Below are 20,468 nucleotides of genomic sequence, written 5' to 3' on the forward strand. Positions count from 1 at the left end.
GGCAGATTTCTGCAGGGGTCACTCTGTTCCCCACTTCTTTCTACCAGGAGAGGACTGAGGTGGGTAGGCATCCTTCCTGCAAATCATTACCCCAGGGGATTCTTTATGTTTCCCTCCCAGTCTGAAAGGTCCTCCCCAGACCCAACCACAGGCCTTCCCCAGGACTCTGGGCTGGATTGCTTAGGATGGGGAGGAAGGAGACTGGGTGCACAAAGACATCTAGAAAAAGCAAGTTCTGTGGACTTCCCTCCCCTCCCGCCCCGTTCTCTCCCACAAGTCTCCATTCCCCTGCTTGGCCAAGCCCAGACAGGACTCTATCATGTCTGGGGAGGGAGAGAGTGGTGGGAGTTGCCAACAGCTCCCTTGGCTGTTGGCTGAACTCACCTTCTTCCTTTCCTCCCCTCCCACTCCCAAGACACTCAAGAAGCCAAAGAAAAATGAGGGCAGTATTCCTTCCCACAAGCCCACATCCTCAGGCCTGGATTGGCTCCTGGTCCTGTAGCTACTTGCAAGGCTATTTAACAGTGACGCTCAGGGCCACCTTTCACCCTAGCCCACCGTCCTCTCATTGAAACCTTAAAGTCCCCAGTAGGAAGAGGAGCCTGGGGGCACCTGGGTGGCTCAGTGGTTGTCTGCCTTCAGCTCGGGTTGTGATCCCGGGGTCCTGTGATCCAGTCCCGCATGGAGCTCCTCTCAGGGACCCTGTTTCTTCCTCTGCCTAGGTCTCTGCTTCTGTGTGTCTCTCATGAACAAATAAGATCTTTAAAAAATAATAATATTTCACCACAAAGCTGTTGTGAAATCACTTAAAATGAGACCTAAAAGTAGTCACAGTAGAAGCTTAATAAGTGGTGAGAAAGGTTGAGGTGCGGTGGACAGCTAATGGGCTTGGTGCAGCAGAGCTAGAGGGCTGGGGAGCCTGTTGAGCACTTTTGGGAAAGAACACCCGGATTCCCAGCAAGGAAGCCCAAGTCTTCCAGAAAGGGGGCGGGGGGGTGTAGTTTGCTGACTTTTCTAGTGAATTGGCGCTTCTAGCAAAAAACGTCCCCGTTGCTCACTACTCCCAGCTTTGCTCACGCCCACCACCTGCTTGCTATTCACACTAACTCCTCGGAGCAAGATCCAGCAGCACAGCCAGCCACACCCTCCCTCCCCCACCTCTCCAACTCCTTCCTCGGGGCCTCTGCTGGCATCCCCTCCTCCAACCCCACGTCACCCCCAAGCCTTGTAAACAAGGAAATCCCCCCATTTCGCAGTCTTGTGAAACATCCCTGCTTCTTGGGGAGCCGTTCCGCGCCGGACAAAGTCCGAGTGGGGACCTGCGGCTCCTCGGTCTCCCCTCGGGTTGCCTCCCGCCCCGCAGCCTCCTCCGAATCGTCACGGCCTCGCGCGGGCCTTCCGCTCCAAGGGCCCAGACTGACACCTTCACCAGCAGCACAGCGCGCGGCCCCCGCGCCCAGACACGAGGCCGCTGCCCCACCCCCGGCCTCGCCGGCGCCCCCGGCCCGCCCACCGCGCCGCCCGGAACCCTGGGAGATGTAGTTCTCGGCCGCTCTCCGCAGGGGCGCGGCCAGCAGGGTCTGCGAGCCTTCCCCGCGACGCGTCTTCAGACCCACTGACTTCACTATGGGGGAGCCCTAGAGCGTCAGAGGGGCTGGGCAGTGGGCTGGCCGCTGGCGCATAGGGTCCAGCAGGTCTCGTTTGCGCTAGGGCCTTGGACAAGTCCCCTAACTTCTGCAAAAGGCCCCATCTTTGTAGGATTGCCAGGGAGAGCCTGGGCTCAGGACCCGGTAGGTACCAAGTTTCTTTAGTAAAGGGATGCTACTGTTACCCTTCCTGGACTGGCAGAGTTGCCAAAGGCAATCAGCCCCTAGAAGTGGGAGGACCCAGGGCCTGGACATGGGGACCCCCACCCCAAACACCCCCCAAGCCCATATATATTTGGGCAAGCACCTGAGATGCCCCTCCCTGCCGGACCGAGTTCCCCTCATTGCCTCTGGCTATCCACAAACACGCTCTACATTTACTCAGAAATATCTGATATTTATTTCCCAACATTTTGATAATCTTTCTTACAAATTGAATAAACGGAATGAAGGGGAATAAGTGGGACCCCAGGCCTGGCCTTGGTCTCTGGATAAGAGGTGACAGTATGAAAACTTCTCACCCACAACTCTTGGCCTGCTGCCCTAACCTCTCCTACCAACCTTACCTAAGAGTGAGGTGGGGCTTTTTGGAAGATGTGGGGATCCCCCCCCTACAGGGGACTCCGGGCATCCTGTTTCAGGCCCTGAACTGCTTCAGGTTGGGGGCCAGCATGGGTCCGGATATGGTGCCGCCTCCGCCTCTCCTGCCTGCGGGCCAGCTGTCGTAGCTGTTTCCGGAGGGCCCACAGCACCAGGTACACTTCCCGCAGCATCTCAGCCTCCGGGGTCTCCAGAGGGGACCCAGATTTCATCTGGGAGGAAATGGAGGTAGAACTCACAGAGGACTACGGAAGAGAGAGAAGATGAGCACATGTAAATAGCCGGTGGAGAAACCACTGGTGGAACCATTGCCAGGTGAACAGCAAAGGCTGGTCTAGTTCCACCTCCTCCAGTGGGGCCTAGCTCAGGCACCTCCTCCTTCAGGAAGCATTCCCAGGCTGCAGTAGGTGTTTGTCTCTGCTCTTTTATTTGCCTCATCATACGGCATGTCATACGCTATTTGTTCTGCAGACCTGTTTTCAACATTAAATTTGAACTCCTGAAAGACAGGGAGCATGTCTCACCTATCTTCAACTCCTCACTAGGGTTTCATGGAGATTGTGATAGTATGAAGGACAGGATCGGGGCACTTGGGGGACTCAGCCAGTTAAGCGTCTGCCTTTGACTCAGGTCATGATTTCAAGGGTCCTGGGATCAAGCCCCAAATTGGGTTCCCTGCTCAGGGGGGAGCCTGCTTCTCCCTCTGCCTATGTCTCTGCCTCTCTGTGTGTGTGTCTCTCATGAATAAATAAATAAAATATTTAAAAGAATAATAAAAAATAATAACTAAAATAAAATAAAATGAAGGACAGGATTGGGGTGCCTGGGGGGCTCAGTCAGTTAAGCATTTGCCTTTGGCTCAGGTCATGATCCCGGGGTTCTAAGATCCAGCCCTGTGTGGGGCTCTCTGCTCGGTGGGGAGTCTTTGTCCCTCTCCCTCTGCCACACTCCTATTACTAGTGCTCTCTCTCAAATAAATAAATAAATCTTTTTTAAAAATGAAGGATAGAATGGTCCCCTCGACCTGTCTCCACTTCAGAGGTCCCTTGTCACCCCAGGCCTGTATATCCCACTGCTTCCTAGATATCTCCATGCAAATGTCCCACCAACATCTCAACTCATCTTGCCCCAATGCCCTCAACACATCACTTGCACCCCTAAGTCTGCCGAAAACTCCTTCATTCTCCATCCCAGTGGATGGCTCCAGCCTACTCTGACTCTGCCTCTCCCTCCCCCACTTCACCGTCATTCAGTCAACCGACTTGGGACAAAAATTCTACCTCTTAAATACCCTGCCTCTCCTCTTGTCCTTTTCTGACCTGCCCATCACAGGGTGCCAAGTGAACTTTATTATTAGTGCTATAATACTTCATTCAAGGCCAAGGAAGCTGGTTTGGTAGTGATCGAGACACTTCCCTTTTTAAAATTACATTTCTGACTTTGAGATAATTATAGTCAGATCCAGTAGTGAGAAATACTAGAGTCCCTGTATGCTCTTTTTTTTTTTTTTTTTTTTTTAGATTTTATTTATTTATTCATGAGAGACACACAGAGAGAGAGGCAGAGACACAGGCAGAGGGAGAAGCAGGCTCCATGCAGGGAGCCTGACGTGGGACTCCATCCACCGCTGAGCCACCCGGGCTGCCCTCTGCCCCCCAGCCGCCCCAGTATGCTCTTTACCCAATTTCCCCCAGTAGTAAACTTGCAAAACTGTAGTATAGTATCATAGACAGGATACCTGACATCCATACAATCCAGTGATATTCACAACCACCCCCACCCCCACAGCTTATACTCATTTGTGTGCATGTGTGTTACATTCTACCCAATTTTCTCTCACATATGCAGATTCATGTATCCAGCTAACATACTCAATATACAGAATATTCTCATCACCACAAGAATTCCCCATGTTGCCCTTTGATAACCAACCTACCTGGTCCTTGCAACCACTAAACCATGAATCGAGTCTCCATTTCTAGAATTTTGTTATTTGAAGAGTGGTATATAATATAAATAGAATCATACAGTACGTATATATAACCTTTAGGGATTTGTTTTCACTAGGCATAATTCCTGAGACTCATCTAAGTTGTTGGGTATATCAGTAATTTGTTTCTTTTTATGGTCTAGAAGTATTCTACCAGTATGGATACATCACAGTTTAACCATTCCCCCACTGAAGGACATTCAGGGTGGTTTTGGCTCTTACAAATAAAGCTGCTCTGAACATTCATGCAAGGATTTTTGTGTGAACATAAAGTTTCGTTTATCTAGGATAAATGCCCAAGAGTACAACTGCTTGGCATATGATGATTGCATGTTTAATTTTATAAGAAACTACCAAAATGTTTCCAGAGTGGCCACACCACAATTACGAGAGAGGGTAAGCTTTCTAAATTAAAATCTGTGTCACTCCTCCACTCAAATGTCTACAAGGGCTTGCATTGCTCTAAGGGTCAAATCCAAACTCCACAGATGGCCAACCACTCTGCCTTATACAAGCTGGGCCTTGACCTCAGGACTGACCATACCCATCGTATTGGGCCAGCACCCCTCTGACCACAGCCCACTTGCTATTCTGTCTTCATGGAATACTCCCTTCACTCCCTCCTCACCCCACTCCAAGGCAGAGTCAATCCTTCAGGTGTCAGCTTCATCCTCTCTTCTGCTGCGAAGGCTTTCCTTGACTCCAACTCTGGATTAGATGCCCTGCCCCTGAGCTACCACAGACCCCTGACTTCCCATGTTACGCCCCTAAGATACTGAACCTATAATGCCTATGACATTGTCTGTAGATCCCTTAGCCTGGGTAAATCTTGTTCATCATGTATCCTCCATTGCCTATCTCAGTGCCTGAGAGGCATACAATATAAATGTTAACCGACTGGAGGAAAGAATGAGTCACAGGGGATCAGGGAGGGTGGAAGGACCCCTGGGAACCAGAGAAATAGGATGCTGACCTTCCAGGTACACATTTGCCAGCCGCTCTGTAGGGCCGAGCCCATGAGCATGGATACAGACTTTACAGCTGTCCGCGGCAGCTGCAGCAGGGATCGGCCCTCACATCTCTTCTCCACCTCAGCCTTCTCTGTTGATTTGGCCAATGTGAAGGGATCAGCCACCTTGGCGGTCTCCTCTGTCTTGGAGACCTTAGCCCCTTCACAGGGCTCGACCAACTTGAAAGTCTCAACCACCTTGGGGGTCTTCTCCACCTTCAAAGCACTTTTCTGGGAGTCATGGTGTTCCAAGATGGTTGACTTAGCTTTGTGTTTCCAGAAAAAAACCTAAGAACAAGATAGGAAGGAAAGAGACAAAAGGGGGGCATGGTGGTTGATAGAAAGGCAAGCATAGAGGGGAAGGGGCAGTGGATGTCCCCACCTCCTCCCCAGCTGGGTTTCCAGGACCTAGAGGTCACTGACCGGCACCTCCAATCCCAGCAGGTCATGAGGAAGGGCATGCTCTGAAACTCACCCAGCAAGTAATCTTTCGCCAAATCCATCGGAAGAACCTCATTACCACAGCCATTTCTCCCAATAGACGAGCACCAAGTAGGGGGCAGGACAAACATTTGGTACAAAGGGTGGAAGGGAACAGACTGCAGGCCAATGGCCACCACCCGAGGGGTCTCTCAGGAGCTTTTGGTACAACCAAGAAGAAAGAAATAGAGAATCCAGGGGGAAAGCTTTCACCAATGACTCATCCTAAGTCTTTCCTCCCCTCCCTGAGACAGGGAGAGGAGTCAGAGTGGATGAGAACTCAGAGGAAGGCAGAGTTCTAGCCCATTGTGAGAGCCTACCTGGCCCTGACCTCCCCACCAAGGCCCTTTCAGGACCCCGGGAGCCAATCCTTGTGTCCTTAGCCCTCCTACCTCAGGTCCAGGGAAGGGGAACTAATATTTACTGAGCGCCTGGTACTCACTGGCCATTTCCCACGTATGATGTCATGTAATCATCATCATCACAGCCCTCTGGTAGGTATTGTACCCATGAGGAAGCAGAGATATGGAAAACGCAAAGAACCTGCCCAGGGTCGTAAATCTAGGGAGCTTTGGGGCAGGAAGTCCAACCTGGGTCAGCCTCTAGCCTCCCACTCTCTGGGTCTGAGGCCAGGATGCTCCCAGGCGGAGGCTGCTGCCTTCCCCCAACCCTTCCCCACTAGATGGGGTCCTTCTCTCTACCTGCCTCTGCTGCCTGGGACAGAAGCCCAGGCACGGCTGTCAGGGAGGGGCCGCTCACCCACAGCCAGCTGAGGGTGGAAGCCACGGAGGCCAGCCAGGCCTGGCGAGGGCACCGTGTGCCCGGGGAGCCTGGCCCACACCCAGAGCTGAGACAAGGAGCCCATTCAGGACCCCCCAGCCCCGCCCCCCCCAGCCTCCACCGGGATCCATCCCGCAGAGGGGACACACTGGGAAGCTGAGGGTGGATCCTGCACAATCACCAAAGGCCTCATTGTTTCCCTGCCTGCCCCCCCACCCCAGCACGTGGGCTGACGCCCCTCTCCCTCCCTCCGCCTTGCCTGCCTACCCCTTCCCAGGACCTGGGCTGCTGGCTCCCTTTGGATCCTTGGTGCACCCCCCACCCCCCACAAATCTTTAGACTACTCTGAGCCACATTCAACCTCCCCAGTCTGGACAAGATCTCCAAGGGAACCCACAGTTTCAGTCTTTCCCCAAGTGGAAAAGCCACTGCAGGCCCCATCTGGACACAAGCAACAAGATGCCAACCTCCAGATTCAAGTTTCTTCAGATTTTTTAATTATAATTATTATTTTAATAACAACCTGAATCCCAGAACTTGCAGACTGTCCATACTCCCTCCCTTGGGCAGAGGAGAATGGGTACTTTGAGGGAACAAGGTGGGGATGGGGTGTCCGCCCGGGAGACTCCAACTCGCCCAGACATCTACTGCCAGGGTTCCCAGAACACTGACACCTCGGGAGTGGGGAGGAGGGCTCTATCTAACACCCTATCCCGAAGCCCTCCCTCCTCCTTCAAGGCCTGGGGATGCCGCTGCCCAGTCCCTGGGCATTAGGGGGAGACTGAGGAAGAGTGGGGGGACAGGCCGATTCTGAGCCTTCAACTCCCATCCCCAGGGATCCGGAGGCATTAAAGCTGCATAGGAAGTGGGGGTGGGCAGCTGGCACAAGGCCTGGTAGCTGTGGCAGCCCCCAAAGGCACATTGTGAGGGAAGGGAGGCTCAGACGGAGGGCCCATTGGGCGCAGAGGGCCCCAGCCGTGGGACTCCCGAGGAGGGCAGCTGGGCCAGCTGCTCAGGGCTGGCCAGGGCACGCAGCAGTCCATTCTCCTGCTCCAGCGCGGCATTCCGCTCGGCCAGGTCTCGGATCTGCTCCTTCAGCACCTCCACCTCCTCCCGGACCGCAAACATGAGGTGGGACTTCACCAAGTCCTGGGAGCCCAGGGACAGACAAAGAGTCAGGGGTCCTAGACCTCCCCAACCTCATCCCTGCCCAGTGCCTTGAGGGCTTAGGTATGAGAGATGCCCCTGCCCCCAAATGATGAAGTACCACTGGAGAAGCAGCAAAGCAGGGATGAGGTGGTGGTGGTGGGGTGGCGGGAGGCACGATGTGCAAGGATGCCGCAAAGAGACAAGATCAGGGCTTGAAGACAGAGATGGGGGCAGGCCAGGGGCCAAGGGAAATCAGGAGTTCCAGTGGAGACAAGAGGGTGTGAGAACCCAAGGGAACCCAGCTGGGAGTAGGCTGAGGGGCTAGGAGTCCGAATTCCCTAATGAGGACAACAGGGGTGGGGCAGCAGGACGTGAGCCAGAACCTCCTGGGACCAAGATGGCTTCTCTTACCATGGCTTGTTCGATCTTGTTGTCAATGCCAACCAGGCTTCCGGAGCCGCTGGAGAGACACAGGGAGTTGAGAGGTGAGGAGGAAGAGTAGGTGCCAAGCCAGGTGTCTGGACACCCCAGCCGGCTGCCTTCCAGGTGCTTCTCAGAGCAGGCTCTGGCCTCCTCCACAAGCCCCGTTCACTGTAGCCTCCCGCCCACACCCCTGCCTGTACCTGTGACAGTAGAGAATCAGGGAGAGGAGGGTTTTGTCCATCCCCTGGCGGGGTGAGGGCAGCTGCCCAGGCACCCCCAGGCCCCGGTGGGGTGGGGGTGCAGATGCCCCCCGGATGGGGGATGCTCCCCGAGGGGAGCAAGGAGAGGAGACACAGCCCCTTTTTCGGGGAGGCCCTGGAACCATCCCCACCATGCGCGTCTCATAAGATGACACCAGGGACTTGACAGAGATGCCTAGCTGGGCCATCCCCAAGGGAAAGGGCTTTAGGCTGTATCAGAAGGGCTGCCTGGGGGGCTCAGAGCCCCCCGGGGCAGAACAGGGTCTAGCTGGTGCCAGGCAGGCAGAGAGGAGACAGTGCCTAGGGGGTGCTGGTCTGAAAGATATACACCGCCCCCCACGGCAAAGCCTGGCTGCGATTGGCTCCTCAGGGACACGGGGACCCCCTCCCACTGACTCCATGGTGGGCGGGAATTCCCAGACATGGTCAGTGCCAGTGTCCCCTTCTTACCCTGGCACCAGTCCCAGAGCAGAGGGAAGGCGGCAGGCTGAAGGAAGTCAGCTGGTGGGCTGGGTCAGGGGAGGGGCATGAAGGGTGAGGGACAGCCTGGCCTTGGGAGACCTACCCCCACCTCACCCAGTTCTGTCCCCTATGGGCTAATACTGTCCTCCCTCACGCCCTCAGCTCCACTAGGCTGGGATGGCGGGCATTTCTGATATACTTGTCATCTTCCTTGGACTGTAAGCACCCAACCCCCACTCCCATCCCAGATGCACAAAGCCCACATCATGGGTGACCCCAGGGGCCTGGGCAGAGAGCATCTCCCACCTCCCACAGTGAGGAAGAAGAGAAGTGGAAAGATTACCAAAGCAACGAAAACAGCCCCAAAAGACAAGAACAGCCTATGGATCTGGAACCTGGGTCTTGAGTCTCAGGTCTTGGAGGGACCAGAGGCCTTTGAGGAGAGGTGAGAAGCAGGAATCTAATTCCCAATTTAGAGCAGGGGCTTTGAAGACCCTTGAGAGCAAATGAAAGGGGAGAGCCGGTCTGGCTGCAGTTTGCTAAATGGCCAGCAGAGGTCGACTCAGGCCTGGCTGAACGGTTCCCAGGGCCAGCCTCTGGATACCGCCAGCGTGTCCTGCCTGCCTGAGGCTGAGGGCCTGCTGCACAAGCCTTTCTACCTTCTATCCCCCAAGACTCCCTCTTGTTACCACCCAGGTCTCAGGCTCCTGCTTCATCCCAGGGCTCACGACCCACCCCTGTCCTGCTTCTCCCTCAGCCACCTCAGCCCTAGGGCCAGCTCCACACCCAGGCTCCCCTCAAGACTGCAGGATCCATCCTGTCCTCAAGCCCCCAGCTCTGTCCCTCCCAGAGTGAGGCAGTCTCCACATGCTGCACCCCTGTTCTCTGGTGCTCCCCTATCAAGCCCTTTCTCCTGATTGCCAGCTCATACTCACTATCCTGTGGGGGGAATTAGCCCTCAATTCAAGGTGACCCTTGGGTGAGGCCCTGCAGCCAGGAAGGCAGCACGAGGGAGCTGGGATTTTTCCATTTCCTGTCCAAGCTCTGGGTGCAGAAGGCGCTGACAAGTGGAGTAACCAAGGGGGTGACTGGCCCTGAGAGAACGGTACACTGTAGGGTGAGGAAAGGACACTGGGATTCTCAGGTTTGGGGTGGGGAATAGGACAAATTTAAGAGTGGAGGGTGAGCTAGCCAGCTGGAGTGCCAGGGAGGTTTTCAAGCTATTTTGATCTGAGACACTTGGGTAAAGCCTGGGCAACCATAGGACACATACCCCCTCCCCACCCACCCACCCCCACCCTATACACACAGACAGAGACCAAAGAGGGGAAGATTCACAGGAATAGGAACACTGGCCTTGCTTGGCAGACACCCAGGTAAAGATGCCAAGTAAGTTGTTCTTGCCAGAAATAAAGAAATAATACAACAATAAACATTTGTTGGCTGATAGATGACTATCTCCTGTTTGTCCAGTGCTGGTGAGTTTTTGACAGCACTTTCCACTGTCACATTCTAACGTTAACACTTCAAGGGACCAGGACTCCAGCTGGCAACTCAAACCCTCCCTTTGAGAGCCTCTCCACCCCCACCCCACCCTCACCCCAAGTAAGTAAAAAGCAGGTGCTGTGCTGGAATTCCCAGGGCAGAGTCAGGACCCTGAAGCTTGGAGTTGGCTGGGTGGGATCAGCTCCCCCCACAAGCCCAGAGGCAACTGTGTGAATAAGAACAGGATGCCCCCTCCTTCAAGACACTTATTGCCATCTTGGGGAAAATTGTCATGACTTCAAGTGTTGGTGATAATGACTTCAAATGTGAATGGTGCCCCCTGGGGTTAGGCATGCATGATAGGCACAGCTGAGGACTGGCCCTGCAGGACTCTTGGGTCTTGGAACAAGGATAGCTCTAGAGGCCGGTCTTCCTTTTTGAAGGTCAGATGAAACTGCCTCAAAATGAGGATCCACCTGGGAGAGGTGGAAAGGTTCTAATCCTGGGGACAAGGGCCAGCCCTGCTCTGAGGAGCCCGTAGGGGATGGGCCTGAGGCCAAAGAAGTGGCATCCGGCTGCCCTCTCTATACTACTCCCTCCCGGATCTGTGGTGTCTTTGGGGTGGGGCTAGGCCAGAGTGTGGGGGTGGGGGGGAGGGAGGGGTGGCTCCTTGCCCAGCTTAGGAGAGCTGTCCCTGCCCCTGTCCTGGAGAGAAAGGGCATCCTAGAAATGATTGCCTCCTCCTTGATTCTTGGGACACAGGCATCCCAGTAAGAGAATGGAGAATGTGGCTTTGGGGTCAGACCCAGGTTCTGAATGCTATCCTGGTATCTACTAGCTCGGTGACCTTGGGCAAGTTCCTAAAACCTTCCTCCTCTGACTTGCATTCAGCTTCTTCATCTGGAAAGTGGGGATCATGAGGTTGCTTCAGTGAGATAAAAGGTAGCACCCGACCCAAAGGAGAAGCACTGGATAAATAAATGTACCTTTTCTTTCCCAAGTCTCTGGGATTCATTCCTTATAATGCCTGGATCCCCAAGGCTGGCCATCTACCCACCCATCCATTCGTCCATCCATCCACTTATTCAAGTACCTCCTGACTGCCAGGCCCTGTTGGAAACATGAAGGCTCTTGACACCCAAAAGCACGTGTGCATTCACCATTCACCAGGCACCCTCTGTTCTCTGAACCCCAGAATCTGAGATTAGCAGGCATCCCCAATTCCCCATCTGGGATCCAGGCACTTAATCCCCAGCCCACTTTCCCTCTTGAAAGGGAGGTTCCAGGCTACTCAGACCCTGTTCTTGCACCAGCTCTGGGCACACCAGAGAGATGAGGTGGGAGCTACAATGCCTCATTCCAGGGGACCAAGGGGGTGGCCCAATCCAATCCTACCTACCTGCCCAGTAGGGTGGGGCAAGAGAGGGGCTGGGCCAGGCTGGAGCCCCAGAGGCTCAGAGTGGAGCAGGATAAAGTGGAGGCTGGGTGCCTGACCGGTCAGACTGGGGTGTGGGGAGGGGGTGGAACAGAGGGAGGGAGGGAGGGGACAAGCCAAAAGAATAGAGTTGAGGAGGCTCCTGGAGGGCAGAGCCCTCTCAGAAGCAGCAGGAGGTTGGGCTCTGAAATCAACAGGGGTGGGGAGGGATAGGGAGCCCTCCTGCCAGGGAACCTCCCAAGTGGGAGGGAGTAGGGGTGGGAAGCGCAGAGAATAGCAGCAGTGGGGGCAGGTGACTGGCTGGGCCCTGGCCAACCTCACACCTCGCACATTCCTGAGAGCTGGGAGCCCAGCGGCGGCCCTGCCCTGCCCCACTGTGTCCCTCATTCTCCACCAGCCGCCACCAGGGCCCTGGCCCTCCATCCCACCCCACGGCCCCGCCAACCCTTCTCCTTCCTCTCCCCAAGGCCACAAGCCCTTTCCCTTGGTGAGACTCACTCCCTCATTCTGGGAGGGGCAAGGGGAGGGGATCGCAACATGCGAGGGGAGGAGGGGAAGGAGAGACTCCCTTCAGGACAAGGTCCCCCCCAACACCCACAAAACTCAGGGCTAAGCCCCGCCCTTTATTTTCCTTCCAAACAGGAAGTCCCTCCCCCAGGCCTCCAGCAGGAAGTCCCACTCCTCCCTCCAAAATAAAAGTGGTGACTCCCCAGCCCTTCTATCAGGACCCGGCCAGAAGGGAGCAGCCGCCCTATCAGACTCGCAATTTCGTTCCTCCCTTTTCGGCTCGCTGACATTCCTATGTTGAAACCTGGCCCTCGAAACAGGAAGTTCTGCCCACCGTTGCCTCCAAACTGAGCAGACGGTCTTCCCTGAAGGACAAAGCCCGTTAGATGGTGCTCTCCTGCGTCCCCGCTGCGTCCCCGCTGCGTCCCCCCTGCGTCCCAGAGCCCAGTGCTCCAGGCGCTCCCCCGGGCTCGGGCTCGGGCTCGGGCTCGGGCTCGGGCTCGGGCTCGGGCTCGGGCTCGGGCTCGGGCCTCCTGGTCTCCCTCGCGCAGGGGGCAGAACCTCAGGCACCACGAGGTCCTAGGATCCTAAAGTAGTGCGCATGGTCTCTAGGGATGTTACTTCACACAAAGGCAGGAGTGCCATTTCCCTCTGCAGGGAGAGGGAGGTAGGAACGAGAGGAGACCCACTCTCTATTCTCTCCAGAGCATTTGCCAGTAAATTCTTCGGGTTGGCCAAATGATCGCTAAATCTGCAAGAGCTCTGGAATTTGACAACAATGACTCCCTTCAAAGTCTTAAAAAAAAAAAAAAAAAAAAAGTCTATGATTTGACAATCCTAAGCCAGGGAGTCCCACCCAGCCCTCTCCACAGAGAGGGAGTGGGTCCCAAATCAACTTTGCCCAGTGGTTGTGCCAACACCAGGGTTTTCTGTTGAAGAGGCCCTCTCCCAAGCTTAACTTAGGGGAAGGACACCTACCAGGCACTTTCAGGCGGCCATCCCAGGTGCTGGGCGGGGGGACCCAGAGCCCACCTACCTATCATCATCGCTGTCCAGGTGGCCACTGATGGCCAGCATGGAGCGGGCCAGGCTTAGGCTCTGGGCTGCTGCTGCTCCAAAGGGGTCTGGAGACTTGTGAACCAGACTGGCATCGGGGAACAAGTAGAGGGCTGGGGAGCCAGGGCGAGAGTCGAGTGGGGGCACCTGGAGGCAGAGAGGTAGGAACCATCACATCCAGTGCAAGAAAAGAACCAGCCACCTTGCAACCTGCCTAGTAGTCAGCCTCCTCATCTCTCCCCATGTATCTCTGCTCTCTTCGAGGACCCAGGGGTCCTGCCCCCAGGGCCCTTTCTTCCCTGGGTCTAGTGGAGGCAACTAGGCAGGTATCAGAGTAAAGGAAACAATGTCCATCCTGAGGACTGGGTGAGCAGCTTCCAGAAAGTGGTTCGTGGTGTATCAGAGTACCAGAAAGGGGCTCTGGTCTGTACTCTAGCACTCTTCTACCAGCTGAACCAGGACCCCCAATCAGAGGCTAGGCAGAAAGTGTCTGCCTTCTGTCACCTGACTTTTTAAAAGCCACTTGAATATCACTTCCTCAGAGAGGCATTTCCCCATCATTCGACTAGTGAATTCCACTGAACTGTTCTATTTTATTTTTAGAGCACTGAATAGTATCTGAAATTAAAGTATTTTTGCCTCCCTGCTGTTAGAAGGTAAGCTCCAGAGGGCAGAGCTTATAGTTTGTTCAATAGCTATTTGTAGAATGAATGAATCCTCAGAAGCCGGTCCTCCTCCCACCCCACTCTATCCATTCTAGCCTCTTCTCTCAAACTTCTCAGATTCAGGTGAAGTTCTGCTCCTGCGCTGGGCCCTGGGGCAGGGAGGGTGGTTGGATTGCGGAGATGGGGGGAGGCGGAGCCCGGGCACAGACCCACACAGCCCAACAGGCACTGGGGGTGGCTGCAAAAGGGCGGGGGCCACAGGAACAAGCCGCCTCTGTGAGGCCCCAGGAGGCCCCTGCTTCTCGGAAAAGCCAAGAACAGAGAGTCCAGAGCGGTTAGAGGGCCGGAGCAGAGGAAGGGGGCCCAGGTGGTGTCCCCCCAGCCTTCCTCTCAGCCTCACTCTTGAGAGGGAAGAGGCATGGGGGAGTGTGGAACGGAGCCAGACTTCGGGGCCAGGAAAAAGCAGCACAGATGCATGCACACAGGGAGGGATCGGGATGTGGGAGAAAGGAAAGGGTTCTGAGGGCACTGAGGACAGAGGGGCAGGGTCTGCAGGCCCAAGGGAAGCTCAGACAGGGCTTAAGGACACAGAGAGACTGGAGCAAAGGGGGCTTGCTCTGGAAGAGCAAGAGAACAGGGACTAGAAAAGGAAAGAGCATCTTCTCCCCTGGGGTAGGAATTTAATGAAAGCTCCAGAAAAGTAGGGGGCGCAGCATGAGATATGTGAGTTTGAGGCCAGGAGGGGGTGGGGGGAGCCGGTCCTGACCGGTCCTGACAGGGCCCAGACATCCAGTCCCAGGTTATTTTTATACTGTGGTTTGTGCCCAAGGCCAGGAAGGGGGAAAAGTTCTCATCCTCACACTCCCTGCCCTCGCTCCTGAAGTCCAAGGTGTTATTTTCTCCTTCAGGACAGACACAACCATCCCCCACATCCCTGGCGGCCCACCCTCACCCCAGGGACCCAGGCATCCTGCCCCCCAGCCCAGACTTGTTCCTCTTTTGGAGACAGGAAGCAGAAAGACCAGAGGATTTAACTCTTTCTCCACTGCTTCCTGCCTCTCTCCCACTCCCTGGTGGCCACCCCCAGTTATCAATCATGGAGAGGCCTAGATGCAGGGGAGCGGAGACAGGGGCCTGAGGGCAGAAAGGACACACCGCCAAGCCCTCCATCCCACCTAGTTCATCACGTCCTTGGAGAAATTTGACTTGGGACAAAGCTGCAGATGGGGCTGGGATGAGTGGCTAATAAGAAGACAGACCGTCACCTTTGGAATGGTGCGTGGTGCGGCCAGGGAGACTTTCTTTTTACCCCTCCCCACCAACCTGGACAGCTCCTCTCCCAGAGGCCCAAGCACCTACCCCCATCTGGGACCTCCATCCCCCATGCCTGAAGCCAGAAGGGGTGAAACCAAGACAGAAGGTGAGGGCCAAAGTGTGAAGCCGACATCTCTGTGATGGCGAGACAGCACTAAGCTATAAGGAAACAGAGATGGAGGCCAAAGGTAACAAAGGCTGAAGAGAAAGAAAGAAGGTGCAGGATATAGGGGAAGAGGGAGCCTGAGAAAGAAAACAAGGCTGCATGAAGAGGAGGATGGACTACTTCCCAGGAAGAGGGCAAGAAGAGAAAAGAGGGACAGACACGTGTTGTTGGAATGGGGAGAGGGTGGTAAGGAGGTGGAGGCAGGGAGGCCCAAGCTGGAGGTTAGGCCCAGGCCCAGATGAACAAGCACCACCCCTCAGGTGTCTCCCTGACCCCAGAACCCAGCTCTTACCTGCCCCATCTCCTCTGGAGCAACCAACTCCATCCTCAGCCGCAGGGCTCCATCCTTTGATCGGGATAGTGGAGGGGTCCCTGTTGCTGAGCCCCCAGCCTCCACTTCCACCCTCAGGGAGGGCAGGGGCGTGGCAGCCCGGGAGGGGCCGGCGCTATCCCCTGTCCTGGGCTCTGGGGGACGCTGCTGGGGTGGGGAGGCTGACAGAGGGGGTGTCTCCACCTTGGCTTTACCAGGTACTGCCAGCTGGCCCAGCCCCCGGGTTAAGGAGCGGGCCTGAGGTCCAGGGGAGGTAGGGGGCGGCCGGAGCCAGGAGGTGGGGCCCTGAGACAGGCCTGGCTGCGGGGTTGGGGCACCCAGGCCCAAGCTGGCCAGCTCCAACCTGGAATCCAAAGATCGGCCCCCAGTGCCCCCCGAGGCCCCTCGAACTCCTTCCAGGAGCCGGCTGAAGCCAGGGGTCTCCAGGTCTCTCTCGTAAACATCCACACACGTCCAACGGCCTCGACGATAAGGCTCTCCCAGGCCATGGGGCAGCTTTACCACCCGGAAACGGGAGGCGGGGGCCCCAGGTGGTGGGGAGCCGTTCCGGGGGGTGCTTTTGCCCCCTGGCTCGGGGCTGGGCTCCCCGTTAGGCAGACGGGGTGGGGGCGCGGTGGGGCCCGGCAGGGCAGGGGGCTCTGAAGACCCTGGGCTCCCTGGGCCCTCATAGTCCGTGGTGACGCTGGTGATTTGAAAACTACTCTTCTTCTTGCCCCCACTCATGGTCCCTGGGGCTCAGGACTCGGCCAAGGTGGGCAGGGGGTGCAGCTGGGGCTCCTCCAGGGGCTCAGGCACCCCTGGAACAGGGGGGCCACATGGCGGGGGCATCAGGGCCCCTGGGGACATCTGGGTCCGACATGGCAGGAGGGCTTTGCAGGAACTGGGGGTACTTGGCTGGTAAAGGGAGCACAGGGCAGGGGAGGTGGCAGGAGGTGGGGGCAGGGGCAGGGGCAGGTTTTTCCTGCCCCTGGCGCTGCCCAACTCCAGAGCTGAGTTTGCAAACTGGAAAGAGAGAGAGAGAGAGAGAGAGAGTGTGTGTGTGTGTGTGTGTGTGTGTGTGAGAAAGCAGTGGGCAGGCCACCTCTGGGGCTTCCTCTCTGGGGAGCAGGATGGGGGAGGAAGGGGAAACCACCAGAGACCCAGAGACAAAGAGACTGGCAGAGACGATTGAGACCAGGAGATCCCAGCGGTCCCACAGAGTAGGAAGGGGCGGCCCAGACCAAAGTTGGGCATTTCTTGCCTGGGATTCAGACTCACAGGACCGAGTCGCCCGACAGCAGGAGGGGGCTCCAGGGCCTTGGACGAGCAGGGGTGAAGCAGCTCCTCGGTCGGCCCCGCCGCCGGGAGGCCTCTGCCGAGTGTCCAGGCTGCCCGCACCCCAGCTCCCCGATCCCGGGCAGGCCCTGCCCCGCTGCCCCAGCGCCCCGCCCAGCCAGCCCAGAGCCCTACCTCTCGGCCTCGGCCACCGAGCTGGGCCGGGGGTCCCGGAGCCTACGATGTCGGGCTGTCCTTCCCGCGGGGGGCGCGGCGGCGATCAGGGGCTGTCCGCTTCTCTTCGGGGGCCGCACTTCGCCCCGCAAGGCATCTTCGTAAAAAGTTTGCTCGCCAGAAAAGAAGGGACCCCCGCCTCCTTGGTGGAGCCCAGGCGCGGCCTCCGAAGCCCCAAGGGTCCCGGGACTGGTGAGGGAAGAGGCGGCTCTGCCCCCACCCCGATCCTCCAGGTGGAGCCGCCTAGGTGGCTGGGGCGAGCAGGTCTCTCAAATCTCCTCCGCGTGGAACCGCTGGGTCTCTCTCCGCTCCTCGGCTCTTCTCTCCGGTCTCTCTGCCTTTCTCTTTCTGGGCTGTTGACAACCCCCACACCAGGAAGTCCTGCCTCCTCGGGCCTGCTGACTGCTCCTCTCCTCCTCCTCCTTCCCCTCTTCCTCCCCTTCCTCCGCCCTCTCTGCCTCCTGGGGCTCCCGGCCAGCTGGCCCGGGGCCAGGCCTGCCACCACCTCTGCTGCCACTGCTGCTGTTCCTGCCCCCCCCCCCCCCCCCCTCCGCAACAGGCTTAACCCCACACCTGCTGGGCCCCAATCCCGCGTTTCCTCGGAGGGAGGGGCCGTGGAGGGCAGAGAGAAAAGGGGAGGAGTTTGCCGGGGGGCCAGGGATTCCCTTACTTGTAGGCACTTGCTGCCATTGGCCTACGGAGAGAGCAAGAACTTGCCAACCAGGGGCTCTGCTGGGTGCCCGCCACCCCATAAGCTGCTGCTCAGCTCTTGCCATATCTTCACTGGTGTTCACAGTAACTCTATGAGGAAGGTTCCGTTATTCTTTCCTGTCTTTATTTTAAAACGTGGATTATGATGACAATTTGCAAATGGGCCCCCAAGTAGAGAAAAATGATAAACTCCCAAGTCCCCATCGTGCAGTTTCAACAATGATCAGCTCACAACCAACCTGGGTTCTTCTATACTCCCAATACCTCTTGTTGTGCTGTGCTGGAGTATTTTTAAAAATCCCAGGCACCATATTATCCCTCTTCTTAGATGTGGATATTGAGACCCAGAAGGTTCCGAGAGGCTGTCAGTGGTACAGCTGGAACATTCTACACACTCAGGTGTGCCCTTGTCTGGCCCCTATATAAAGAAACAAAGAGATGTACTCAGAAATGTGCTGACTTGCACTTTCTCTCCAACCCTGGTCACACACACATGTATACATAATGTACACACAGATGCACCTGAGGACAAGCCCTACCCGCCCACCTCTCCCATCCCATCCCTTCTTTGCTATTGGAGAAGCCACACACACACACACACACACACACACACACACACGAAGGCCTTACCGAATTACCCAATGCCTGGCATGAAAAAATAACCCTCTGATGGCCACTTTCTCTTTTATGGCACCCTCAACCAACAATCTGAGCAAGAGCAGGGTTGAAAAGCCACATCTGCCTTCACTCCTAGCTTTGGAAGGAATTGGATTCTAATTAATTTTGGTCAGATGGAAGTATTCTTGAGCATATTGAAAATTTCTCATATTTGCCTGCTTTATATAGTTATTTCATGGACTATAAACAGTCGGGGGCAGAGATGGGGTAGGTTTTGAGCTTCAGCGTTTCCGCGGGAGGAAACAGAGGCTCCCAGGTAGTCAGTTATTTGCCCGAGGCCCCAGAGCTAGTATTTGATGGCATTGAGACTAGGACTGGGCTGACACATCCCTCCCTCTTCAGCTTTCGCTCATGGAAATTTTTAACCATTCTTCAGGGTTAGGGAAAAACAAAATGATGCCTCCTGCCTAGATGTTTATATATTTATTCTGCATTTCTTTGTTAAAATGCATCTGCACTCCTTGCCTCTCTCCCTTCACAGTAACACAGCTGGGTCCTAAGGCCTCCCAAGTCCTGAGGTCGAGGAGGCAGCCTCCCACACAAGTCCCCCACCACCACCCCCAACTCGTTCCCCTCTGGCAATATTCAGAACACCGCCAGGCTGCTCCGCCCCCAGATCCTCCTTTCGGCGCTGACACGCTACAAACTATTCAAAATTTATCTTTGGACCCTCCCCTTCCCACCAACTCTGAGCATCAAGTTGGACTCCTCCGTGTCTGCCTGCCTGGGACATTGCTGGTCTCTGTAGAAATGTTTATTGAATGAATAAATAAAAATTCATTCACACTAAGGTGCAAATGTGAAAGGACTGTTTTGTATTTTGTGTTCCATCTCCTGGGAGCAATAATCGCCCTTTAATGTATTTTACGGCTTACAAAGCTCCCCGTATTAATTCTTTTGCGCCCTCAACAACGTTATGGAGGTAGATACGAGGCATCTCTCAGAGAGGTGGTGTGATTTGCCCAAAGCCACACAGCACACCTGCAACGATTTGCCATATAAAGTAACGGGCACAGGTTCCGGGGATTAGAGGTGGCTATCTTTGGGGGGTCCATTTTTCAGCTACTTAAGCGTAGAACCCAGGTCTTCTTGCAGCTAATGTGTGGCAAAGGGATTTCCGAGGGAGGATTTCTCAGGGCTAAAGAGAAAGGTGATGCGGCGTTGAGGACGGGGCGCGAGGTCGCGACCCTGAGCGGCCGCCTCGACCGCACCGGGGCGGTTGCCGCTGTGGCCCGTCCGAGGCCGACCGCCGGGGGCACCCAGGACCTGGCGGGAGGCGCCATGGGGTCAGAGGTTACTGGGAGGATGACTTGAGCCGCTCGGGCGGACTGGCGGGAGCCTTTGAGCCCAGGCGGTGGAAAGAGGTCCGGGCGCCCGGGAAGCTCCAGGCACAGGCGACCGGCAGCAGGAGAGCCAGCTGCAATGCCCTCCCAGCACCTGCAGGGCGGCAGGAAGAGGGGCGCAGCCAAGGGAGCACGCCCCCTGCTGGGCAGAAACGCGGATGGTCGGGCTCACGACTCTCCGAGCCCCTCGGCCCGGAAAGCGGCACCCCCTGCCGGCCTCGTCGCCTCACTGCACCCCGGGCCCCGCAGCCGCAGCCTCGCCCCGGCCCGACGCGGGGTGCGCACCCGGGAAGCGCGGGGCGCGCACGGGGTACGCACGGGGGTGCAGGTCCCGGGCTGCCACCGGGGGGCGCCGCTACGCGCTGCGCCCTGCTTCGCTCCGCCGGGGCCTCGGACACCGAACCGAACACGGCCCGGCCGGATAGAGGCCGAGGGGCGACGAGGAGCGGACGCCTCAAAGCGGGGGCGGGCCGGCGCCAGGTCCCCCGCG

At 56.5% G+C, this 20,468-nt stretch overlaps 2 protein-coding genes and 2 long non-coding RNA genes across 4 annotated transcripts; 2 read left to right on the forward strand and 2 right to left on the reverse strand.

Moving 5' to 3' along the window:
* The first annotated feature begins 1,625 nt into the window (after positions 1–1,625).
* LOC140638979 (uncharacterized) lies at positions 1,626–3,695 on the forward strand. The gene is made up of 2 exons (XR_012035889.1): positions 1,626–1,790; positions 2,288–3,695. It is a non-coding gene; the product is annotated as an uncharacterized lncRNA (long non-coding RNA).
* On the reverse strand, positions 2,023–6,603 carry SPACDR (sperm acrosome developmental regulator). Its single transcript, XM_072837228.1, has 3 exons — positions 5,721–6,603; positions 5,210–5,533; positions 2,023–2,491 (listed from the first exon to the last, which is right to left on the reverse strand). Exons 1-3 carry the CDS (start codon positions 5,772–5,774, stop codon positions 2,258–2,260), a joined length of 612 nt encoding a protein of 203 aa, XP_072693329.1. The 5' UTR covers positions 5,775–6,603; the 3' UTR covers positions 2,023–2,257.
* On the forward strand, positions 5,985–10,557 carry LOC140638978 (uncharacterized). Its single transcript, XR_012035888.1, has 2 exons — positions 5,985–6,219; positions 6,783–10,557. It is a non-coding gene; the product is annotated as an uncharacterized lncRNA (long non-coding RNA).
* On the reverse strand, positions 6,980–17,694 carry TSC22D4 (TSC22 domain family member 4). The gene is made up of 5 exons (XM_072837226.1): positions 17,208–17,694; positions 15,720–16,760; positions 13,263–13,429; positions 8,066–8,114; positions 6,980–7,654 (listed from the first exon to the last, which is right to left on the reverse strand). Exons 2-5 carry the CDS (start codon positions 16,479–16,481, stop codon positions 7,445–7,447), a joined length of 1,188 nt encoding a protein of 395 aa, XP_072693327.1. The 5' UTR covers positions 16,482–16,760; positions 17,208–17,694; the 3' UTR covers positions 6,980–7,444.
* Positions 17,695–20,468: the final 2,774 nt, after the last annotated feature.

Source organism: Canis lupus, chromosome 8 (genome assembly GCF_048164855.1).
Source record: "Canis lupus baileyi chromosome 8, mCanLup2.hap1, whole genome shotgun sequence".
NCBI classification, from domain to species: Eukaryota; Metazoa; Chordata; class Mammalia; order Carnivora; family Canidae; genus Canis; species Canis lupus.